The 19,254-nt window shown below is 44.8% G+C and overlaps 2 protein-coding genes across 3 annotated transcripts in view; one reads left to right on the top strand and one right to left on the bottom strand.

Moving 5' to 3' along the window:
* Positions 1–6,139, bottom strand: part of EIF5B (eukaryotic translation initiation factor 5B) — a 32,061-nt gene extending 25,922 nt beyond the window's left edge. Inside the window, exon 1 of the mRNA XM_032188123.1 lies at positions 6,036–6,139. Within this exon, the coding sequence (XP_032044014.1) occupies positions 6,036–6,070 (35 nt within the window). The 5' untranslated portion in view covers positions 6,071–6,139. The remainder of the gene's footprint in view (positions 1–6,035) is intronic.
* An 816-nt stretch (positions 6,140–6,955) lies between these two features.
* On the top strand, positions 6,956–17,301 carry TXNDC9 (thioredoxin domain containing 9). Of its 2 annotated transcripts, none has more exons than XM_032207431.1 (6): positions 6,956–6,982; positions 7,400–7,473; positions 8,661–8,877; positions 11,014–11,132; positions 13,519–13,773; positions 15,792–17,301. In XM_032207431.1, exons 3-6 carry the CDS (start codon positions 8,689–8,691, stop codon positions 15,907–15,909), a joined length of 681 nt encoding a protein of 226 aa, XP_032063322.1. In that variant the 5' UTR covers positions 6,956–6,982; positions 7,400–7,473; positions 8,661–8,688; the 3' UTR covers positions 15,910–17,301. The 2 variants fall into 2 exon arrangements, with proteins under 2 accessions (XP_032063322.1, XP_032063321.1); XM_032207430.1 differs by lacking the exon at positions 6,956–6,982 and adding an exon at positions 6,983–7,044.
* The last annotated feature ends 1,953 nt before the right edge of the window (positions 17,302–19,254 follow it).

Below are 19,254 nucleotides of genomic sequence, written 5' to 3'. Positions count from 1 at the left end.
CATCATCTGCATGACACCGGCTCCCCTAGCCAACTTCAAAGGAACATCACCGTCATTAAGTCGTTTGCTTCTGCTTAAAAAAAAAAAAAAAAAAAAAAAAAAAACACACATACAACCTGAACTTCAAAAAGGCTGAAAGAAGCTGAGCCATCTGTTTGGTTTTGCATTAGTGGGAGACCAAATGAAAATGGTGTATCTTTAACCAGGTCTTTATCGTCACCCCCCTAAAGCACTTTACCCATCCTCTGTACGTGTGGGTCGCTAAGCCCAGTAATAAGGGAGGATTTCTAAATAGGAGCTGATCAGCTCATAACTAAATTAGCAAGTTACAAAGGCTGTGTGGCATATCTGTTGATGTCTTAACTCACAGGTGTTAAGGTATGTAGGCATATGCAGGAGTCTGAAAATTGGGAAAGAACGAGCTGCACTCCTTCCTCTGGCCACGAAGTGAGGGGTAGCCACGTGAGCACCAGGTCGACTCAGTCAAGCATGATGCAGAAGTGCACCTCCCTATGTTCCCCAGGAAGATGAAGGAAGCTGGGGAAGCTACCTAATTACACAAGGCAGCAAGGAAGTAAGACCTGACTAAAAGGGCAATTGGTTTTTATTCAGGCTCTCAGGATAATGATTTCGTTTCATAGAATTCAAGAGTCATGCCTTCTCTTTCAAGTTTGGCCACGGAAGGAGACAGGAATAACTATCAGCTAGGCCAAACCTTCTGAAAAAGGCACAGAAAAGGTAACCCTTAACCCCAACAGATTGTAGGGAGGAGGAAAAAAAAAAAGGTACAAAAAAAAAAACAGACAAAAAAGTCTCCTTTACATATCCTAGACAAAAATACCCCTCACCACAACCTAAAATTCCCACTTAAACAAAGGTATAGCAAAACTTCAAGACCTTCAAGCTCCTGGGGGGGGGGGGGAAACACAGTTCTTCAAGGCTCGGTTTAAGTGTTTAGGACCCAAGGTGGCTAAAAGCATGGAATATGAAGCACTACGTACAGAAGTATCAGTCAATTGCCCCTGAACGATTAGTTTTGGGCTTTTTTTGTTTAGAAAAAGCACACATGACAAAAATGACCCCCAAGTCCACTGCTTCATAGCTTCTGTGTATTTCTCATGGCATTTTTGTGATGTGTTCTGATTTTGATACAATTTAAACCACTTCCTGAAACACACTCTAGATAATCTATAATCCTGAGAGGCACAGGATACCCACCCACATGAACTACAACTAAACCCATACTTCATCTAGCAGCGTGCACCTAAAGGAACACATTTCTGCATTAAAATAGCATATTCACGTTTAAAATCTCCAGACTACTGTAAAAAATAAATAAATAAAAATGACACGTAAGAAGAATAAGTCATCAGTGCTGCAAGCACCGGGATCAAAACACACATCAGCTGTGAGATACCAGCTGCTTTCAGACCAGAACACCCACCTGGCTGCACTGCACTTTTTTTTTTTTTTTTCTAAGCAAGTCAAGCTTAGTGACTGAATTGATTACGTGCACACACAGTCTGTGTGCAGAATGATTTCCTCACAGTCCAGGGGACTTTATTTTTTGGCAGAGAAAGGAAAAATAAGGAATATCATGCAAGTAGTAAAAGTTATTGAATTGGAGGTTCTGTCCAGAGCTACACCACGGAGTCCCAGGCAGCTTCTGAGCAGTGAACTGCACAGAACAAGCATATGGCAACGCACGCGAGGCTGGAGTCAGGAAAACAGGACAGTGCTAATGCAATTAAAACCGGCCGAGGTATGCAGAGCTGTCAGCTTGTCTGGCTGGATAGCGCAAGTGTCAACAACAGCAGCAGCAAAGTTTAACTTACCATAAAGCCCTTTATTCCCCGTGAGGTTTTCCAGAGATCTTCATGGAACTGGAACAGTTTTCTGCAATGCCTGCTGGCTTGCAGCAGCTATTTCTACACTTTTCATAAACAGTAATTATAGATTAGATTTAGATGCCTTGGTGAAGGTAACAGATGAAGAGAATCGAGGTCTAGATGTGAAAAACTGCTTCTAACACTTTATCAAGTGGATGGCAGCGCTTTGTGGTTTATGCTGCCATTACTGCAAATGTTTGAGGATCCTCACAGTGTTTATGCAGTGATATAATGCTTTGCTTTCAAAAAAATATCCAACAAAATGTATAAAAACGGTTTTCTTACAAATATGCAATGCTTATGTTAAAAACCATAGCTTTGGGGAGTGCATAAATATACTTTTGAGTAGAACAGGCCAATAAATTTCTCTAACGGAGGAGTTATTTTGCACTGCTGTACTCCATCTTTCCATACACAATCCTGGCAGCTCCCAAATGAGATGTGCAAAACAGGGATCTCGGGGGCTTATCAGCTGCTGGAGAAGCTTTGTTGTGGAACTATTCTCCAGAAGCAGACAGAGACAGCTGCTGTAAATTTTCTGGGGTACAGAATGTTTCTCAACTACAGGTGCTTGCAGGCTTTGGAGCCTCCACAGAACTTCCCAAGGCAACACCTAAAAGATTTCATTTAATACTCTAACAAGAAAGGGCCAAGCAGAATGATTAATAGACGGTGCCAGCAATTTAATTTGCAGAATAGGAAGCAATATATAGCAGCAGCAGCAGCACCGTACGTCTTATTTTAGCAGCAGTGTTCGTTCTTGGCTGCAGAATCACAGCTGGCACCTGTAACTTCCAAAGCAATACGCATGAATGATCAGAGCGGTATGCCCAGGCACCAGCTCACCATATCAAAGGGCACAGGAACAAACACACCTAAAGATTACGTGCTGGAAGCTGAAGAAAACTACGAAGAAGAAAAGAAAGAGAGGACTAAGCTGGGAGAAGAGGGGAAAAATGCATATGAAAAGCTGAGAAAGCCAAGGGGAAAGATTGAGGTTCCAGGCAGGAAATTATTTGTAGCTTACTGCTTATAGAACATTGACTCGAAAAATCTACAGCAGCAGTGTGAGGCTTGAATTCAAAGCACACAGTTCTGCAGTTTAAAAACAGCCCTGCTTCCCACGCATTAAAAAAAAAAAAAATCCTATACCAAACTCACAAAAACAGCAGGGGAGAACCTTGACATACCTTCTGCCATCACAGCCCTATCCAAAAACCAAAGCACAGCACCATCGCTCCCAGGAGGTGCCAGATTACACATCAAGACACCCACACTTCCATTAGGGGTGTCTGGATGATCAGATGGCTCGTATTTTTATTGACAGCTTTGCTGGGAGGTTGCATCTGAAAGCGAGCGACCAACACAGCCGCACGGCTTCCAGGGGAAGCCATTAAGGCAGCTTCCATATGGCCCAGCAGCGATTTACGACCCGAGACGCTCTTCACCTTCACAAAGCACCTCTACCACGCCGCCTGGCCACCCTGCATAAACACATCCCTCATCCACGGAGCCACGCACACCAACCCAGGGGCAGGAGGCAATAATAAACTCCACGGGAGCGCAGCAGAGGTGCTGGTAGAGCAGGAACGGCTTTGAAGGTGTGTTTGTTCGGACAGCAGCGTGTTCGTAACAGGCAGTGATCCCACATTCCCATTCCTGCCCTACTCACCGCTGCTATCGCCTCCCTCAGGGACTCGTCCTTGCGTACTTACAGCCGGCTCCCACGCCAAAATTCAGCCTCATTTACCTGGAAATAATTCATTCCTAATCAGCAAGGCCTCTGCTGTACTCAGCAGAAATGCAGGAGGGGGAAACCTCACAACCTAAGTCAAAGCTGTGGGGGTGAAAGGGGAAAAGAGGAGGAGGGCAGAGTCAAGATGACGGGTACCTCCTGTAACTTGTCTCAGTACGTCAGGAGAAAAGCAGAAAATCTCCCTTCTGTCACACCAGGGCCCAAAGCAACATTTGCCACACTGACACACACCTGCATCTTCCCATGTGCTTCCTCTGCGCTGCAAGCTGTGCCCTTGAGCTGCTGCGTGCAGCCAGAAGGGATGCAAGGGACTGCATCTAAAATGTAGCTGTCAGGGAACGAAAGGGGAACTGCAACAGCAAGGAGAGGGACTGGGGGTGTCCAAGCCAGTCCCCCAGCTCACCCCTCGCACTGCCACGTGCTTTGCAGCCCCGTAACACAGAATTGCTGCTCCGGTAGCAGTTGGTGAGCTGTGCTGCGTTTGCAAGGCCTCAAGCTTGCTTTGGCTGAACTTCTCCTAAGCCGCCTGTAACTTTTGCTTGATTTAGCCGTGGCAGCAATCTTTCTAATTGACCAGGTGTCCATGCCTAATTGGGCTTCACTGCTGTGTACCCTGGCACGCTGCAACCAGAGCTTCACGCAGGGAGCAGTTACCCTCACAGAACGAGGTATTCCCAACCCTAGCACAGCGTCGCAGCAGAGAAACACGGGCCTGGTATGAACGCAGAGGCGCTGAGAGGTGGAGACGCAGGCACGGGACATAAACAGATGCCTCGTACAGGGCACGGCACCGGACACCCCACAGCTCTCCAAGGTCAGCTGAAAGAAACAGGGACCTGGACAGAACTGGTTTAGGGGTAATAAACAGAACAAAGAAATCGTATTAAAGACAGGCCACCTTTCGGGTGTTTGGATACAGCATGCAGCTGCAGACCAAGAGCAAAGACATAAAAGCATGTTAGCAAGCATATAAAAATGATCTCATGTGGTTCCTATGGTGAGGAAGACAAAACCATCCACACGAGCACTCGTATCGCTCCTCGTGAAGGACACCTGATGCTGACAGCTCTCCACAAAAGCTCACCTCCCCCAGGGTGAAACCACCAAGCGTAGGGCTCGGAGCAGCAGTGAGGTGGTAAGCTATTTTAACTGCATCCTTGTTCCTTCTTTTTCTGTAACAATCAGATTTCAGTTATTCTAACAATGAGCTGCTGGCTTCTCTTTTAAGCTTCCTTCTTTTAGCCATAAATGAGATTTTCCACATGGCAACCGACAGAGGCCTGAGCCTGGTACTTTACAGACACACGGAAGAGGACGAGGCACCTGGTGGGCATGAAGGCTCTCCGAGTCTCTCCCACAGCCACCACTGCCACTGGAAGGGCCCAGGAGAGCAGCGCTCCAGGACCCAAAGGCTTCTGTGTGATTCTGGAGCACAAGTCCTGTGAGGAGCAGCTGATGGCACTGGGGGTGTTTGGGCTGGGGAAGAGGAGGCTCAGGGGAGACCTCATTGCTCCCTGCAGCTACCTGAGAGGAATATGTGGAGAGCTGGGGTCGGCCTCTTCTCACAGGGAACCAGTGACAGGACCAGAGGGAATCGCCTCAGGTTGCCCCAGGGGAGGTTCAGGCTGGCAATGAGGAGACATTTCTGCTCAGAAGGAGCAGTCAGGCACTGGGACGGGTTGCCCAGGGAGGTGGTGGAGTCACCGTCCCTGGGGGTGTGCAAGGAGAGGTTGGGCCTGGTGCTTGGGGACATGGGTGATCCTGGAGGGCTTTCCAACCCTGATGGTTCTGGCACCTACTGCAGCACGTACAAAGAGCACGAGGCCAACCCTCCTGCAGCGCACTAAAATCCAGCCCCTCTTCCTTCCTCCCCAGCTGACTCTTGACTCATCTCCCCGCCAGCGCTGCTCCTGAGGCGCACCCGGGGAACACAGCCCAGGACACGCGATGCCGACAGGCCCTACCAAACAGCCTGCGCGGTGCGGCGAAAAGCGCGAGGAAAAAATAGTGAAGACGAGGCAAATGTTGGCTAACGAGACACTCGTACTGCCCAGAAAGCGAGATCTGGCAGGGGTACTCCCCAAAAAAAGGCGCATTCAGCGGCTCACGCTGCCCGCGGCCTCGTGGCTACGGCTCTACCCCGAGCACCCTCAGCCGCCGCAGGGCCACAACCCGGCACCCTGACCCGCACCCGTTGGCAGCCGGCTCCCCCAACGGCCCCAACGGCCCCAACGGCCTCCAACGGCCCCCTCTCCGCCACGAGGCCGCGGCCGGGGCCTGACTCAGCGGCGCCGCACCGGCGCTGTCACGTTCCCGGGGAGGGACGAGGCGGAGACGGGAGCCTGAAGGCAGCCTCGCTACCGCCGCCTCCTCCTCCTCCTCCTCCTTACCCGTCCTCGCTCTTGTTCTTCTGCTTCTTGCCCATGGCGGCGGCCGCTCGTCGCCCGCCTCAGCGCCGCCACCGCCGGCCGCCCGCCCGCAGCCCCGTGCATACGGCGAGCCGCCCGCACCCGGACCCGGCCCCGCACCCGCACCCGGCCCCGGCCCCGCCTCAGCCTCAGCCTCGGCCCCGCCTCAGCCCCGGCCCCGGCCCCGGCCACGCAGCGCCGCCCGCCGGCACGGAGGGCCCGGAGCAGGAGCCGGCGAAAAAGACACAGGAACCTTTATTATTATTATTTATTTATTTATTTATTTTATTATTTATTTAATTATTTATTATTTAATTATTTTATTTATTTATTTAGTTATTTATTTTATTTTTGCCGCCCGCCCCTCTCTCTTATCAGCCCCCACCCCCGCCACCGCCACCACCACCGCCGCCGGAGGAGCTTTATCTCCCCGCCCCACCTGCCCACCCGCCGCGCTCATTTCCAGGAAACGCTTTAAAAATAAAAAAAATAATTAAAAAAAAAAAAGCCAAAAAACGAAACTTTATTATTACTATTTATTTATTTATTTATTAATCGTTTGGAATATCCCCGTTTTCTCGCACACACACACACACCCGCCGCCGCCGCCTCGCTCTTCCGCAGCCATCGGCCCCCCGCGGCCGCCCTTACCTCAGGGCCGCTCATGGCGGCGGCGGCGGCGCCCCCTCCCCGCCTTCCCTCCCGCCCTCCCTCCTCCGCCTCAGCCCCCACCGCGGCCGTTAACGGCCGCCCAACGGCCGCCGCCGCCGCCGCCCCCCTCACAATAACACCGCGCACGCGCGCGCGCTGGCCACCCTCGGGAGGAGCGGCAGCCGCCTCGGCCAATGGCAGTGCGGGGAGGAGGGCGTTGTCCCGCCCCCTCCCAACATCTCGCGAGACTCCGGCGGGGCGCGACCGGCGCGGCTGAGGTGAGGCGAGGCGGGGCGGCGGCGGCTCCGGTGTTGGCTCCGGTGTTGGCTCCGGTGTTGGGGTGAGCGGTGGCGGGGCTGTGAGGGGGCCGTGGGGGCCGAGGAGGGCACAAGGGCCGCCCACGGGGCCGGTAGGGAGCTAATTGGGGCTAAAGGGCCGTGCCCGCCGTGGGCAGCCGTTGTTCGTCACGGCCGCGCGGCGCCTGCGTCGGTACCGGCCCCGCCGCCCCCCTGTGGGGAGCTCGGCGCGGGCGGCTGTGTCTTAAGAGGGGCCGGGAGGGACTCGGCAGAGGTGTGGGTGTTGTGGGAGGAGCGGGGGTCGCAGCCCCGCTGGTGTGGCTGGGAGAGCTGGGAGCGCTCGGGCCGTAGTGGGGGCTGGAGGGGCTGATTTCTCTTTTTCCCTGCTATTTTTTTCAGGATACGGCTTCCTAACCCTGTCCGAGCAGCGTTCAGCCCTTTCCTGAAGACCTAGTGGGCTGTGAGCCACACCAGTAAGTTTTTTACTACCTTCCTATTCTTCCAAAATACAAGAAAGACAAAGGAAATGCTAGCAGAGACCCCACATAAGGTGCTGCAGACCAGAGCAGGTCTGGCTGTGGTACATGTGGCGTTAGTGCAACACTGCTGACATTGCATTAAACTTGGAGTACCGCCATGGTGCTGGTACCCTGCCCATCACGACTTAAAATGGGTTCTTGCCTCTGTATGCAAGGTGTTTGCAAAGTCAATGGTTCTGGTAGTTTGGCTATTTTAAAATGTTGCTGAGAGTATTCTAGAACCCTGATCTGTTGCATCAAACCAGTGGCCAGCAGCTAAAGAATCTGCTTAGGGTCACTGTGCACTGTCCATGTGTTTCCATTTTAAAGCTGTCACTCATTACAGTGACAGTTTTTTGTAATGTAATATAAAAAACTATTCAGGAGAACTATCTATTTTGTTCTCTTAGCTCTCCGAGCACCCCTAGTCTCAATGTTTTCTGCCTTTTGAAGCATTTGGAGAGGGGGAGTTTTAGAGGAAATGATTTTAGCTGTGTGTCTAATTGCTTTGTGAAGATAGTGGCTTTTGGTTTTTTTTTTTTAATCCTTTCCCTGGCTGCCAGAAGGTGGTGCTTGCAATTTCAGTTTTCTTGTATTAATTGAAGCAGTGTTTTTGCCAAAGGCGATTGCTGTTGAGTGCCTTTCCTTTTAGCTAAAGAGCGAGGAGTATTAATTCAGATTCAAACATGTTAATACACATAAGGTACTTAATGCATTTAAACTGTTGAAAACACATGCTGAACACTGCTTAGGCTTATTCTCAGACATCTCTTTCTCCCAGAAGGATGGAGTCAGAAGGACTGCATCTTCTCTTTTCCCAGTGTTAATTAAAGGTACGCGGATGTGGCTCAGGATGTCTGTTCCTTTGGAACTTGTTAATTTTACTTTGTTATATTGATTAGTAATTTCAGGTTCCTGTGCACTGTTGGTACCTGGCCCTGGGATGGGGAGAATAGGGCTTGACTAGAGTCCTTGTTGCTACCTGTGTTCATTGTGCAGACGTTCCCCGGAGGGGGTTTCGATACCGAGCATATCCATATGCTGCAATCTTTAAACAGCATTGCATTTTATTTCTGTACAATGTCAACTGCGTTATGTAAAAATTCTTTACATGTAAATTCTGTGTATTGTTCTCTTCACAGATCTGAAGGGATCGCTTTACACTTAAAGATGGCTGCTGATACATCTGTTGAAATTCTCCAGAAAGTTCTGGAGAATGAAATACTTCAGACCACCAAGGTAGTAGAAGAACATCTGGATGCGGAAATGCAGAAGCTGGACCAAATGGATGAAGATGAATTGGAACGCCTTAAACAAAGGAGGCTTGAAGCACTGAAAAAGGCCAAACAGCAGAAACAGGTAAGTCTTGTGCTAATACAGACTCCTGAAGTGCAAAATGTAATAGTTTTTGGAAATCCTAGGGGAACTGTACACATGACCTAAGTGTTTTCTTCTTTCTTCACCTTTCTGTACTTTGTTAATTTTAAACAAATCCAAAAAGCAGATCTCTGCTCCTGTTGAAGACCACAAAGCAAGCACACAGGAAAAAGGAAGCTCTGTGATTATCTTATGATAAGGATAGGACAAGGAGTATAGTACAGAGATTTCAGTGTGTTGTTATTCACTGAATGTTGTCATCTGAAGTCATAAGCCTCTCAGACAACCTAATCGTAAGGTGTTTTGGTACCTTATACTTCTGAATTCTGGAGTATCTTAAGGCATGTGAGTGGTGCCTGTTTTTTTTCTAAGGTATTTTGCAGAAGAAAGATTCAGGGTCTTTTCTTGTTGTAGGGTGGAATTTTGTCCCACTTCTTCTACTCCAATGAAATGTTGGCTGTGTATGACTGCTTATTTTTTCTTGCAGAAAAGGAATTCTGCTTTGGTCCCTGGTATATCTGGCTAAATTGTAGTCCTCATGCTCCCCCAAAAGCCTCCTTGAGCATAGATGGTTCTTCCTGAAAATAAAGTCTCAGTAACATATGGTGTGAGACCTAAATTCTAAATAGAGGAGCCATAGGTTACTTAACTTCATGCAAACATAAACAAAGAAATTGGGATGAGGGGCAGGTGACTGGGTTAAAAGGAGATGTTTTGCCTGTGGTGGCTAATGGCATGCTTTCAAATGGGAATGCAGTAAAATGTTGTGTGGTTGGGATGCTGCAGGAGAGGCAGAGTTAGTTGCTTTGATTCTCTAAAGATGGAAGTAGAGAAGGTGTCACTGCTCGTGTGTCTTCAGAAGTACAGTTCATATTCGACTCCAGTGTTGTCCTTCTTCAAAAGTTGAAATACTTTGACATGCTCTAGATGTTAACATGTTAGTTCTCCAGTAAAAATTCTTCATGGTACTTGATCTCACCTCATTGTTCTCATGCATTTTCAAATTTAAAGTAGGATACTGCTCTGTAAAAGGAGTAAGATGGCCCACATTCTTCTGGAATAAGAATGTGTAGGAAAATTAACTTATCTGCTGTTGAAGCATAAGTCGGTGCGTGATTTGCATTATTATAACTTATTCACGTAATTTCTTCCAACGTTCGTGTTAAAATATTCAGGAAATCCTTTGTTCTGTTGTAATTTAGTCTACAGGAAATCTTTGATTTGCTAGCAGCTCCAACACCCCCCACTTTTTTTTTTTTTAACTCTAACACAACTGCAAGATCAAGAATGGTAATTTTTTCTTGCACTGAAAGCTGAAATGTCATGTTTTTGTCATGCTTCACTCTTAATCATTTAGCTTAGTCTATATGTGTTTTAATACAGTATAATTTTCTGTATCAGAAGCTGTTCCTGTTTTTTTTCTTAACTGTATGCCTTGAAAATCTAGGAGATCATCTTTTCCCAGACTGTATTTGCACGTTTAGTCAAGCAGGTTTGAAATTGCCTGTAAATGTTAGCTCGTGAATTTGTTTCTCCCTTCACTTTGTGAGTAATGGGTATGAACACCTGTGTTGTCAGGGTTTTTTTTGGAAGCCTGGCTCTTAGTAAGACAAGTTCGGTCTATATTCAGTAGATAAACATTATGTTTTTGCAGGCTTATTTCTCCCTATTTTTTTCATAGAAAGATCAAAAGAAATAACCTGTTATAGCTTGAGTCAGTTTTAGACAAGTTCTTCTAGGGTGCAAAAACATTTTAGAGTGGCACAAGTTGTAGATTTACAGTTCTCCAATTCTGACAACTTTATTTTCAGTGCTCTTTGAACTAGTCTAATCTTACAGGGAAGTTACACTGCAGATTTGTGAGCAACTGTGTACAAGACTTGTATTTGCAAACAAGAAGGTGCTCAGCTACCTGCCTGCTGTTGAGAAAGAGGCAATTTAGAAGCGTTATCTGGCCTAGAGACCTTTGCCTAATTTGTTTCTAACTATTACTGTATGAAATGGGTTTTTACTGAAGCCCCCTCCTTTTTTTTTTTTCCTTAAAAGCTGTAGAGCTTGCATGACAGATGCAGGACTAACTAACTAAATACTAATTAACTTCCTTTCCTTTTCCATAAGGAGTGGCTTTCAAAAGGACATGGGGAGTACAGAGAAATCCCAAGTGAGAGAGACTTTTTCCAAGAAGTCAAAGAAAGTAAAAATGTGGTTTGCCATTTCTATAGAGATACAACTTTCAGGTATGGTAAATAAGCTATGTTCAAGAAACCTTTTGCTTATAGATGTATACAAAAAAAAAAAGCTCTTTTCAAATCTCATAAGTAAATACAGATTTTTAGAAGCATGCAAATTCCTTGATTTTTTTTTTCTTCCAATACCTTCTTCCCTCTGAAAGCTTTTGATTCCAACTAAAGTTGACATGATTTGACAAGGATTAATCCCCTCTTGCATAGTTGATTAGAACACAAATGCGTAACTTCTCTGGCAGCGTTTGAGAGATTGCTGTGGTTCATCATTGATTTAGCTGGAGGGAGCCAGCTCTAAATTTAGTGACCATAGCAACTTCAAAAAGATCACTTTGGTTATTCCAGATGGAGATATTCTGGGCAGTTCTGGCAACCAAAAACCAAAACGTAAACAAAATCCTGTCTAAGCGTCTTCAATATTCAACGTTTTGACTTTGAAAGGATTTGTGAATACCAATTGTAGCTGTTTTCCCTTTGGGCCTGTACCTTTGTGATTATGTCACTTCTTTAGGGTGTGAGGGACCTAGATCTATGTCCTGACTCAAAATAGGAACCTAAAATAAGATCTCCCACTTCCTTGGAAGAATTCCTGGAAGAAGTTCTGGGTTGTAGGCTATTCCTGGGTGGGTTTATCTCAATGTTTTCTGTTAAAAAGCAATTGCAAAATAGAGCTGTTTGTTGAAGGAGGAGCCGGTTGTCCTATTTTTTTTCCCCAAGTTATGTTTTCTCTGATTTACAGAACATAAACTGAAACAGCTTCAGTGTGAGAAATTGAAAGAGGTCAAATCCGGATTATGCACTGAGGCATGTGTCTTGTGTTTTCTAAGTTAAATATTTTGACTCTTACAAGTAGAGAGTTTATTTTTGAAAGAGCTTTCTTGTGAGACCCCACCTGGAATGCTGCATTCAGCTCTGGGGCCCTCGATGTAAGAAGGACGTGGAACTGTTGGAGTGGTCCCAGAGAAGGGCCGTGAGGATGATCAGAGGGCTGGAGCAGCTCTGTTAGGGATGAAGACAGGCTGAGGGAGTTGGGGTTCTTCAGCCTGGAGAAGAGAAGGTTCCAGGGAGACCTTACAGTGGCCTTCCAGTACCTAAAGGGGACCTACAGAGAAGCTGGGGAGGGACTCTGTGTCAGGGCATTCAGAGATGGGACAGGAGGAAATAGTTTTAAATTGAAGGAGGATAAGTTTAGACTAGAAATTATAAATTCTTTATTGTGAGGGTGCTGAGTCCCTGGCACAGGCTGCCCAGAGAAGCTGTGGCTGCCCCATCCCTGGGGGTGTTTGAGGCCAGGCTGGATGGGGCTTTGGGCAACCTGGTCTGGTGGGAGGTGTCCCTGCCCATGGTGGGGGGTGGAATTAGATGGTCTTCCAATCAAAACCATTCTACAATTCAAAATATTTGAAGCAGCTGTATTCAGCTAGCTTTTGCTCAAAGTTGAAAGAATATCTGTGCAAATAATTAGCTCAGAACAGGTTTGGGGTGTTTGGTTTTTCTGTACCAATGAAGCCTGTAGACTCAGACAGGAGAAGGAACTTTAGAGAAAGTTCTTTGTGAAATGTGTAGTGGTGACAACCAGCTTGAAGCTGGTGTGTCAGGTTTTCCAACTACAGTATCAAGTTGCTTTCATCCTTGCCCATTCCAGCTTTCTGATCTATTCAGCCTTCCCTTCTAGTTAAAGGACAGCCACATCACAGAGTTTGTGCAGCTGAGCCTCACCACTCAAAGATGACAAGCCTACAAATGTCTTCCATCTGACAATTATTTTGAGCAGCTCATGTTACTGCCCCTTAACTGAGAAACAATTACTGTATGTTCGTTCTTACTACATTTTAACAGAAAAGTGAAATACTTGCTTATGGCACTATTGAAGCACTCTGAAAATAATTTCTTCTATGCAGCAAGTTACTGCATCTCAGCTGTGGAGGCAGAGACTAAAAAACTAAAGCTCTGTAATGTGTGCACAGTACTTCTATGAAGATGTGAAATCTGTTGCAGAGAAGTTTCCTAAGCTCACAGTCAGTGGAGCTGAAGCAGGAAGAATAGAAGTACGGGAAATTCCATCAATAAATAGAGGCCTCAAGAAATGAGGGAAGCTGTCAGGTGCATGGGTGGTGTAATTAGGAAGAAACAAGAGAAATGCATGGTGTAATTGTGTGTTAAAGGTGCTCCAGGGCGTTATTCTATTAGTTGTTAAATCTGGCTACCTTTAAAACACAGCTTCTCTTGGGACTAAATTTTTAATTGTATAGGTTGTATCTGAGGAAGTAACGTGATAGAAATAGCTCTTTACAGTTCTTCTTTACATTGCTGTAAAGCAATGTGTTCTTCAGCTTATTGAGTCTAACAAACATTTTGTGTTTTTTTTTTTTTTTGACAGGTGTCAGATAATGGACAAGCATTTGACTGTATTGGCAAAAAAGCACGTTGAGACAAAATTCTTGAAACTAAATGCAGAAAAATCTCCTTTCTTATGCGAGAGACTGCGCATCAAAGTAATCCCCACTCTAGCACTAATAAAAGATGGAAAATCGCAAGACTATGTTGTTGGCTTCACTGATCTCGGTAACACGGATGACTTCACTACAGAGACCTTGGAGTGGAGACTAGGCTGTGCAGACATAATTAATTACAGGTAATTGTTTTGTGATTGGTTTATTTTCAGATACAGTGTGAGGAGAACGTCCTTGCGGACAGATGAAACTGAAAGTTTGTAACTTTGATATCTTGTATGCTTTAAAACACAAGTGAGTTCAATCCAGTTATTTCTTCTGTGTACTTTGGCAAGCGAAAGAAAAGAGCACCTCTTTGGCAACATACTGAGATATTATAATGATCTTTATAACATCATTTTTGTACAGGAATAAAAAACAAACACAGCTCCTGCTGTTTGCTGCTATAGGGTAGCAACCCTGCTTTGATAAAGCCTGGCCCAGCCACGTGTCTAATGTAATCCTTCCTACAACAGCTTAGATGTCAAGCTTGAGCATTTTAATCCACTTAAGTGAAAACTGTAGGTTGTACTTAAGAGGCACCTTAATCCATATTGCATATGACTTTTTTTTCAATAGACGGCATAAAAAAGTGCAAATTGTTTGTTTGGCAGTACAAGATAATCGTTGTAACTGCCCACATTTAGGATTTTGGTACACAAGGCCTCACAATAGGCTAATAGCTTAGGTCACAATAGCCTATTTTTTCTGGAAATGATAGAGCACCTTCTGCTTTGCTTTCCAGTCATGTCAAAATCTTTATCTTTTTTTAGGCTAGTTTTCTTTTTTTTTGAGTGTCTTTTTTATTTATATTTTTATTCTATTTTATATTTGTCTATATAGTTTATATACTTATATAGTTCATTTCAATGGCTATTTCCCAAAGTTTGACAGGAGACATTGTTAGATCTTAAAGGAGAAATCTAATTAGCTGTTGAACTTCTGATGAGTAAAGCAGAAATTATAATTCAAAACAAGTTGTAATTCCACTTAGCAGTTCAGTATGAAGCAAACACAATGGAATCAAAGGCAGTCTGGATATTTATTCTAGACAGCAACACCCTTTATGGGAGAAATAATTCAGTGAAATTGAACTAAGCTGCACTGAATTTGCTAAATTTTCAGCATTCTTGGCCACATCCATTTACGTATTCCCTGGAGTTTCTCCTAACAGACTAGAAACAATTTTTTGTTGAGTTCTTTTCTTTTTTGGTGGTTTTTGTTTCCTTCAGTCTGTGGAATAGCAGATGGTGAAAGGATACGTTGTATTTAGGAGGGAAAAAAAAAACTGTTCAGAACTGCTCAGGTCACATCTCAGCAAAATCAGGATTCAAGTGGTATATTGGCTAATTGCTGACATGTAATTAACTAGCAATCATTGAACTGTGTATTTAGGATCAATATCAGTAACATGTTATCTACAAAGTGGTAATAAGCAATTTCCCACCACCCTTCTGTAGCTAATTCCAGGAGGTTCTAATTGCTCACTCTGACATTGAGATGCAAGCCCCTCACAGCTCATGTGAGTTAAAAGCATGTACACCCTAAGCGAGGAGGGGGATCCTCCTCTTGCACACCCCTGCTCTAGGACGTGTGGGACCTCCAGCTTTATGTGAACATGGGGAACAAGGTGTGGGTCCCTCCATGCCCCACCAGCTGTGCACGGTGTTAGATAAGGACATTGCCATATCTGGCCTAGGTAGAGGTGGAACAAAGTGTCTTCTGGCGCTACAAAACCCATTTTTGACTCTGTTTCTATTCCACAGTCTCTTCCTGGTTTATTTTCTTTTGTACTTTTGTCTCTTCCTTTGGTGTAAAAAGCCTCTGTGTAATTCCCTGTTTACTGTTTAATAAGATGAATGGCTGTCCTTAGAGCCATCAGTTTGCCACAAAAAGCCCTTTCAGTTTTTTTTCCTGCTGAGCTCTGATCACAAGTGCTGTGTACACTCACATTCCTGTCTTAGCTGTTGTTGTCCAGGCCCTCTTGCCCAGAAAGCGCTATGCTAGTCATCCCACAGCGCTTTTTAGGGTCACTTTAGGGAGTAGGGCTTTATTCTCTTAGTGTTTTGTGGGTTTTTTTGGAGGAACAAGTAATTAGAAATGCTGCTTACTGTCTGCAAAAATATGGCTTTAATCAACACCTCTTACTCTTTTCCTCTAGTGGAAACTTGATGGAGCCACCTTTTCAAAATCAAAAGAAATTTGGAACAAGCTTCACAAAGTTGGAGAAGAAGACCATCAGAGGGAAGAAATACGATTCAGATTCTGATGATGACTAAAATAGTTAAACGTATTTGTAAACCATCTTTTGTTTATGCTTGGTACATTTTTAAGAATGTTTTTTATAAAGCTTATTGCTTTTTCACTACATCTGCACATAACGCTCACTTTTCTATACAGTTTTATACAACTGGGTCATATCAGGAGAAAGCTTAAATATTTTTTTTTCCTCTTTTGGAGGTCATTTGTAATTCAACAATCTAAGTCCTATCTAAATAATATGTTGCAAATGATGAAGAGTACATCTTTGAGAGTACATCTATGAAGCGTTTTGAAGTAACTTAGAACAAACTGTACCAAGACAGATCAAAGGTCCATCCGGCCTAATATCCAGGCTCAGTGGCCAAAAGCAGATGCACAAGGAAGAGAGGGGAGGAAAAAATAAAGGGTGAGCAGATAGCGGTGCTTCCCCAAAACATACTTTGAGCAGTCTGTGGCTTGGGGAACTCCATATCTGAAAGCATTTGCTGGATAAAAAGAAATCTTTTTAAGTCCTCATTGCATCTTCTTAGCATCCACCTCACATGGCAAGGAGTCCACAACTTAAGTGTGTTGTGTGAAGAACTATTTCCCATCATTTTCCTTGAATCTGACAGTTCCCTTTTTCCTTCATCAAAGGAACAACAGACACTTCTAAGAATTTTCTCTATCAGTTCCTTTTCCAGTTCTCTTTAATCTTATTACTTGTTATTGGTAAAAGCACTGCAAATTACTAGTACCAGGAATTGTGCATTTCAACGAAGATTGCTTACCTTATGGTGCCATATCATGACATTGAGTAACTTAATTGTATTGCACTATAAGCTGTAAAAACAGACATAACTTCTGAAAGTGGTGGTCAAGAGAAATGCCCTTTTGCCATCTATGTACACTGCATGTGGAAGCTGACACAGCGGGCAATAGCACATAGCAACAAGCATATTGAAACCAGCCTTGTTTGCGGGTTTGTATGATTCTGTGGTTTTGAACGTGTGATTTTTACAGCGGGTGCTTTGTACGGGAGGGTAGGCTAGAGAAAAGCGTTCGGGAGAAGCCTTGATCTGTTAGATGTAGCGCAGCATGCTGTGTACCGTTTCTTCAGTAATGGACAGGATTTTTCAAGGGAGATCTTCCTTGGAACACAACTTAAAGCTTCTGCCTAGGCAAAGTGTTGATGGCTTGTCTTAGTTCTCAAAAACAGAGTTTGCTGTGTGCTGGAGGACCCTTTGACAGTAGTACTTGGAATTCAGTTGGCCCAGAAAATGATGAACTGGGTCTAGTTACTCGTGCTGCCTCGTCGTGGAGAGTGCTTGTGATTGGGCCAGCCCAGCAATATTACTCTTAAGTTGAAAAATAACAATGATTCTATTTTATTTCAGTTCATGTACATTGAAATAAAATTATTTTAATTCTAATGTTGACTTTTGCATCCTTTCAAATAAAGTCATCTAGGTGCTGTGGGTCATTCTCTTTTAATAAGGGCCTGTCAGAAAGTTGCATGTGCTCTTCCTAGATTTTTAACAAACTATAGTTCTCTCTGAGGCATCACTGAGAAGGCAATCAGCTTGAGATGTATGCAGCCACGTGGTAGTGTACTAGAAGCTGGAAGTAGGCTTGATTCAAGTTGATCTCATTTTCAGTGCAGAAACTCTAAATGAACAAGTGTTCTTTTTGCATCTGGTTGCATGGAATTAAATTTAGGAAACTAATATTCCAACAGTCTTGCTAGGAGTGCCTTAGCGGGACTTATCTCCGGGCACTAATTACATTGTCTAGGCTGTGGGAATATTAAATCATGTTTTAAATTGTTGCAGCCTCTCTGGAAATGCATTTAGGCAGTAGCTCGTTAGGTTTCTGACATTGTGGTGTTAAAGGTTGCTCAGTTCCACATGTCAACAGTCCCATTATGAACTCGGTGTAAGTGCTAGTTGGAGGCAGTGGTTTCGTGGCAGTTTAAGTTGATTTTTTTTTTTCTAGGTTAATCTTTAGTTCAACCTGTTCCTTCATCTGGCTTCTGGTAGGGCCACACACGTTCCAGGGCGTGGAACAATACAAGGATACAAGGGGTCCATAGGAACATGCGACTTGGATAAAGGAGGGGGGGTGTATACTAACTAGTTTAATTTTATTTTTTTTGAAGTAGTAGCCTCAGATGGATCTGCCTGCTTCAGATCTGTACTTTTACATCTGCTTTCTGCATTTTCTGTCTTGAATGAAGATTTAAACTGTCATAAACTGTCACTGAATGGTCCTTCTGGTGGGTTTTCTGCTCCTGATCTGCATACTACTTCAATATGAACAATCCATGTCTATTAATCTTGTTTTGGGTGAAATGTAGAGATTTGTTAAAATGTGGAAAATTCTTTTTGAGTATTGAGGAACAATTTTTTTTCTCATGAGGTAAAGCTCAAGCAGTACAGAGGTACAGATTAAATAGTGAAATGTCCATGATAGTACATCCTTCAGCGAGCTAGAAGAGGAAGCAATACAAAGAACGTTAATTAATGAAATGTCAGCTGTACAAACTTGAAAATCGTAAAGCTTGGCTTTGTCAACAGTGATGTAGTGGCAATAAAGGTGACAAAAAAAGACGTTGAGGATACACGATAGCTCGAAAAGGCAGGGGTTGCGTGTCCCCAGTTGCTTACGGCTGCAGGATGGTGTGTGTGAGGCCGTGACTAACTGGGACTCCTGAACCCAGGCTAATCACAAAATGGGGCCTGGCCTGGCACGTGTCGGCCGTGGAAGGGTCTTACGCAATGAGGGGATGAGAAAATGTTCACACACAGCTCTTGGAGTTATGGGGCTTAAGCATGAGCCCAGCATGTAACATTAGCAGCGATTAGTGCTTGATGCTTCCGTGAAGTAATCGTTAATGCTTGGGGAAAATTAACAGCTGAACGAGGCCGGTGCTGCTCAGCTCTGCGTGCCAGGGTCTGCGAGCTTATCCGTGTGCTGATCCTCCACCAAGCCCACGTTGTGCTTGGGATGCTTTGAGCGAGGAATCCACCCAAAGATTAAATGGAGCTTTGGGATTTGGGAAGTTCAGTCCTTGAAAGGGATTGAATGAGACACGGGCTCTGGAGCAGGGAACAAATTAGCAGCTGCTCTCAGACCCCTGTTGTAGGTTGGGCCCCCTGCGATTGTAATAAAGGGCGTTGAGGAAGGCAGACTGGTGATGAATTGATGCCTCCCAGTTCTGTGTTCCAAGTAATCCACATTGTGCTGTTTTCCTCCTGGAAGTTCCAAAAGGAACGCTTTTCTATAGAAATTTCTGTAGGAAATTCGGGTTTTGAGCAACCAGAATGTTGACGCTCATTTTCCTCTCTTACACACACACACGCCTACGTGTACGTGTGCACACA

This window comes from Aythya fuligula, chromosome 1 (assembly GCF_009819795.1).
Source record: "Aythya fuligula isolate bAytFul2 chromosome 1, bAytFul2.pri, whole genome shotgun sequence".
Taxonomy (NCBI): domain Eukaryota; kingdom Metazoa; phylum Chordata; class Aves; order Anseriformes; family Anatidae; genus Aythya; species Aythya fuligula.
Note: the sequence above shows the minus strand (reverse complement) of the source record. Positions and strands in the feature narration are given on the sequence as shown.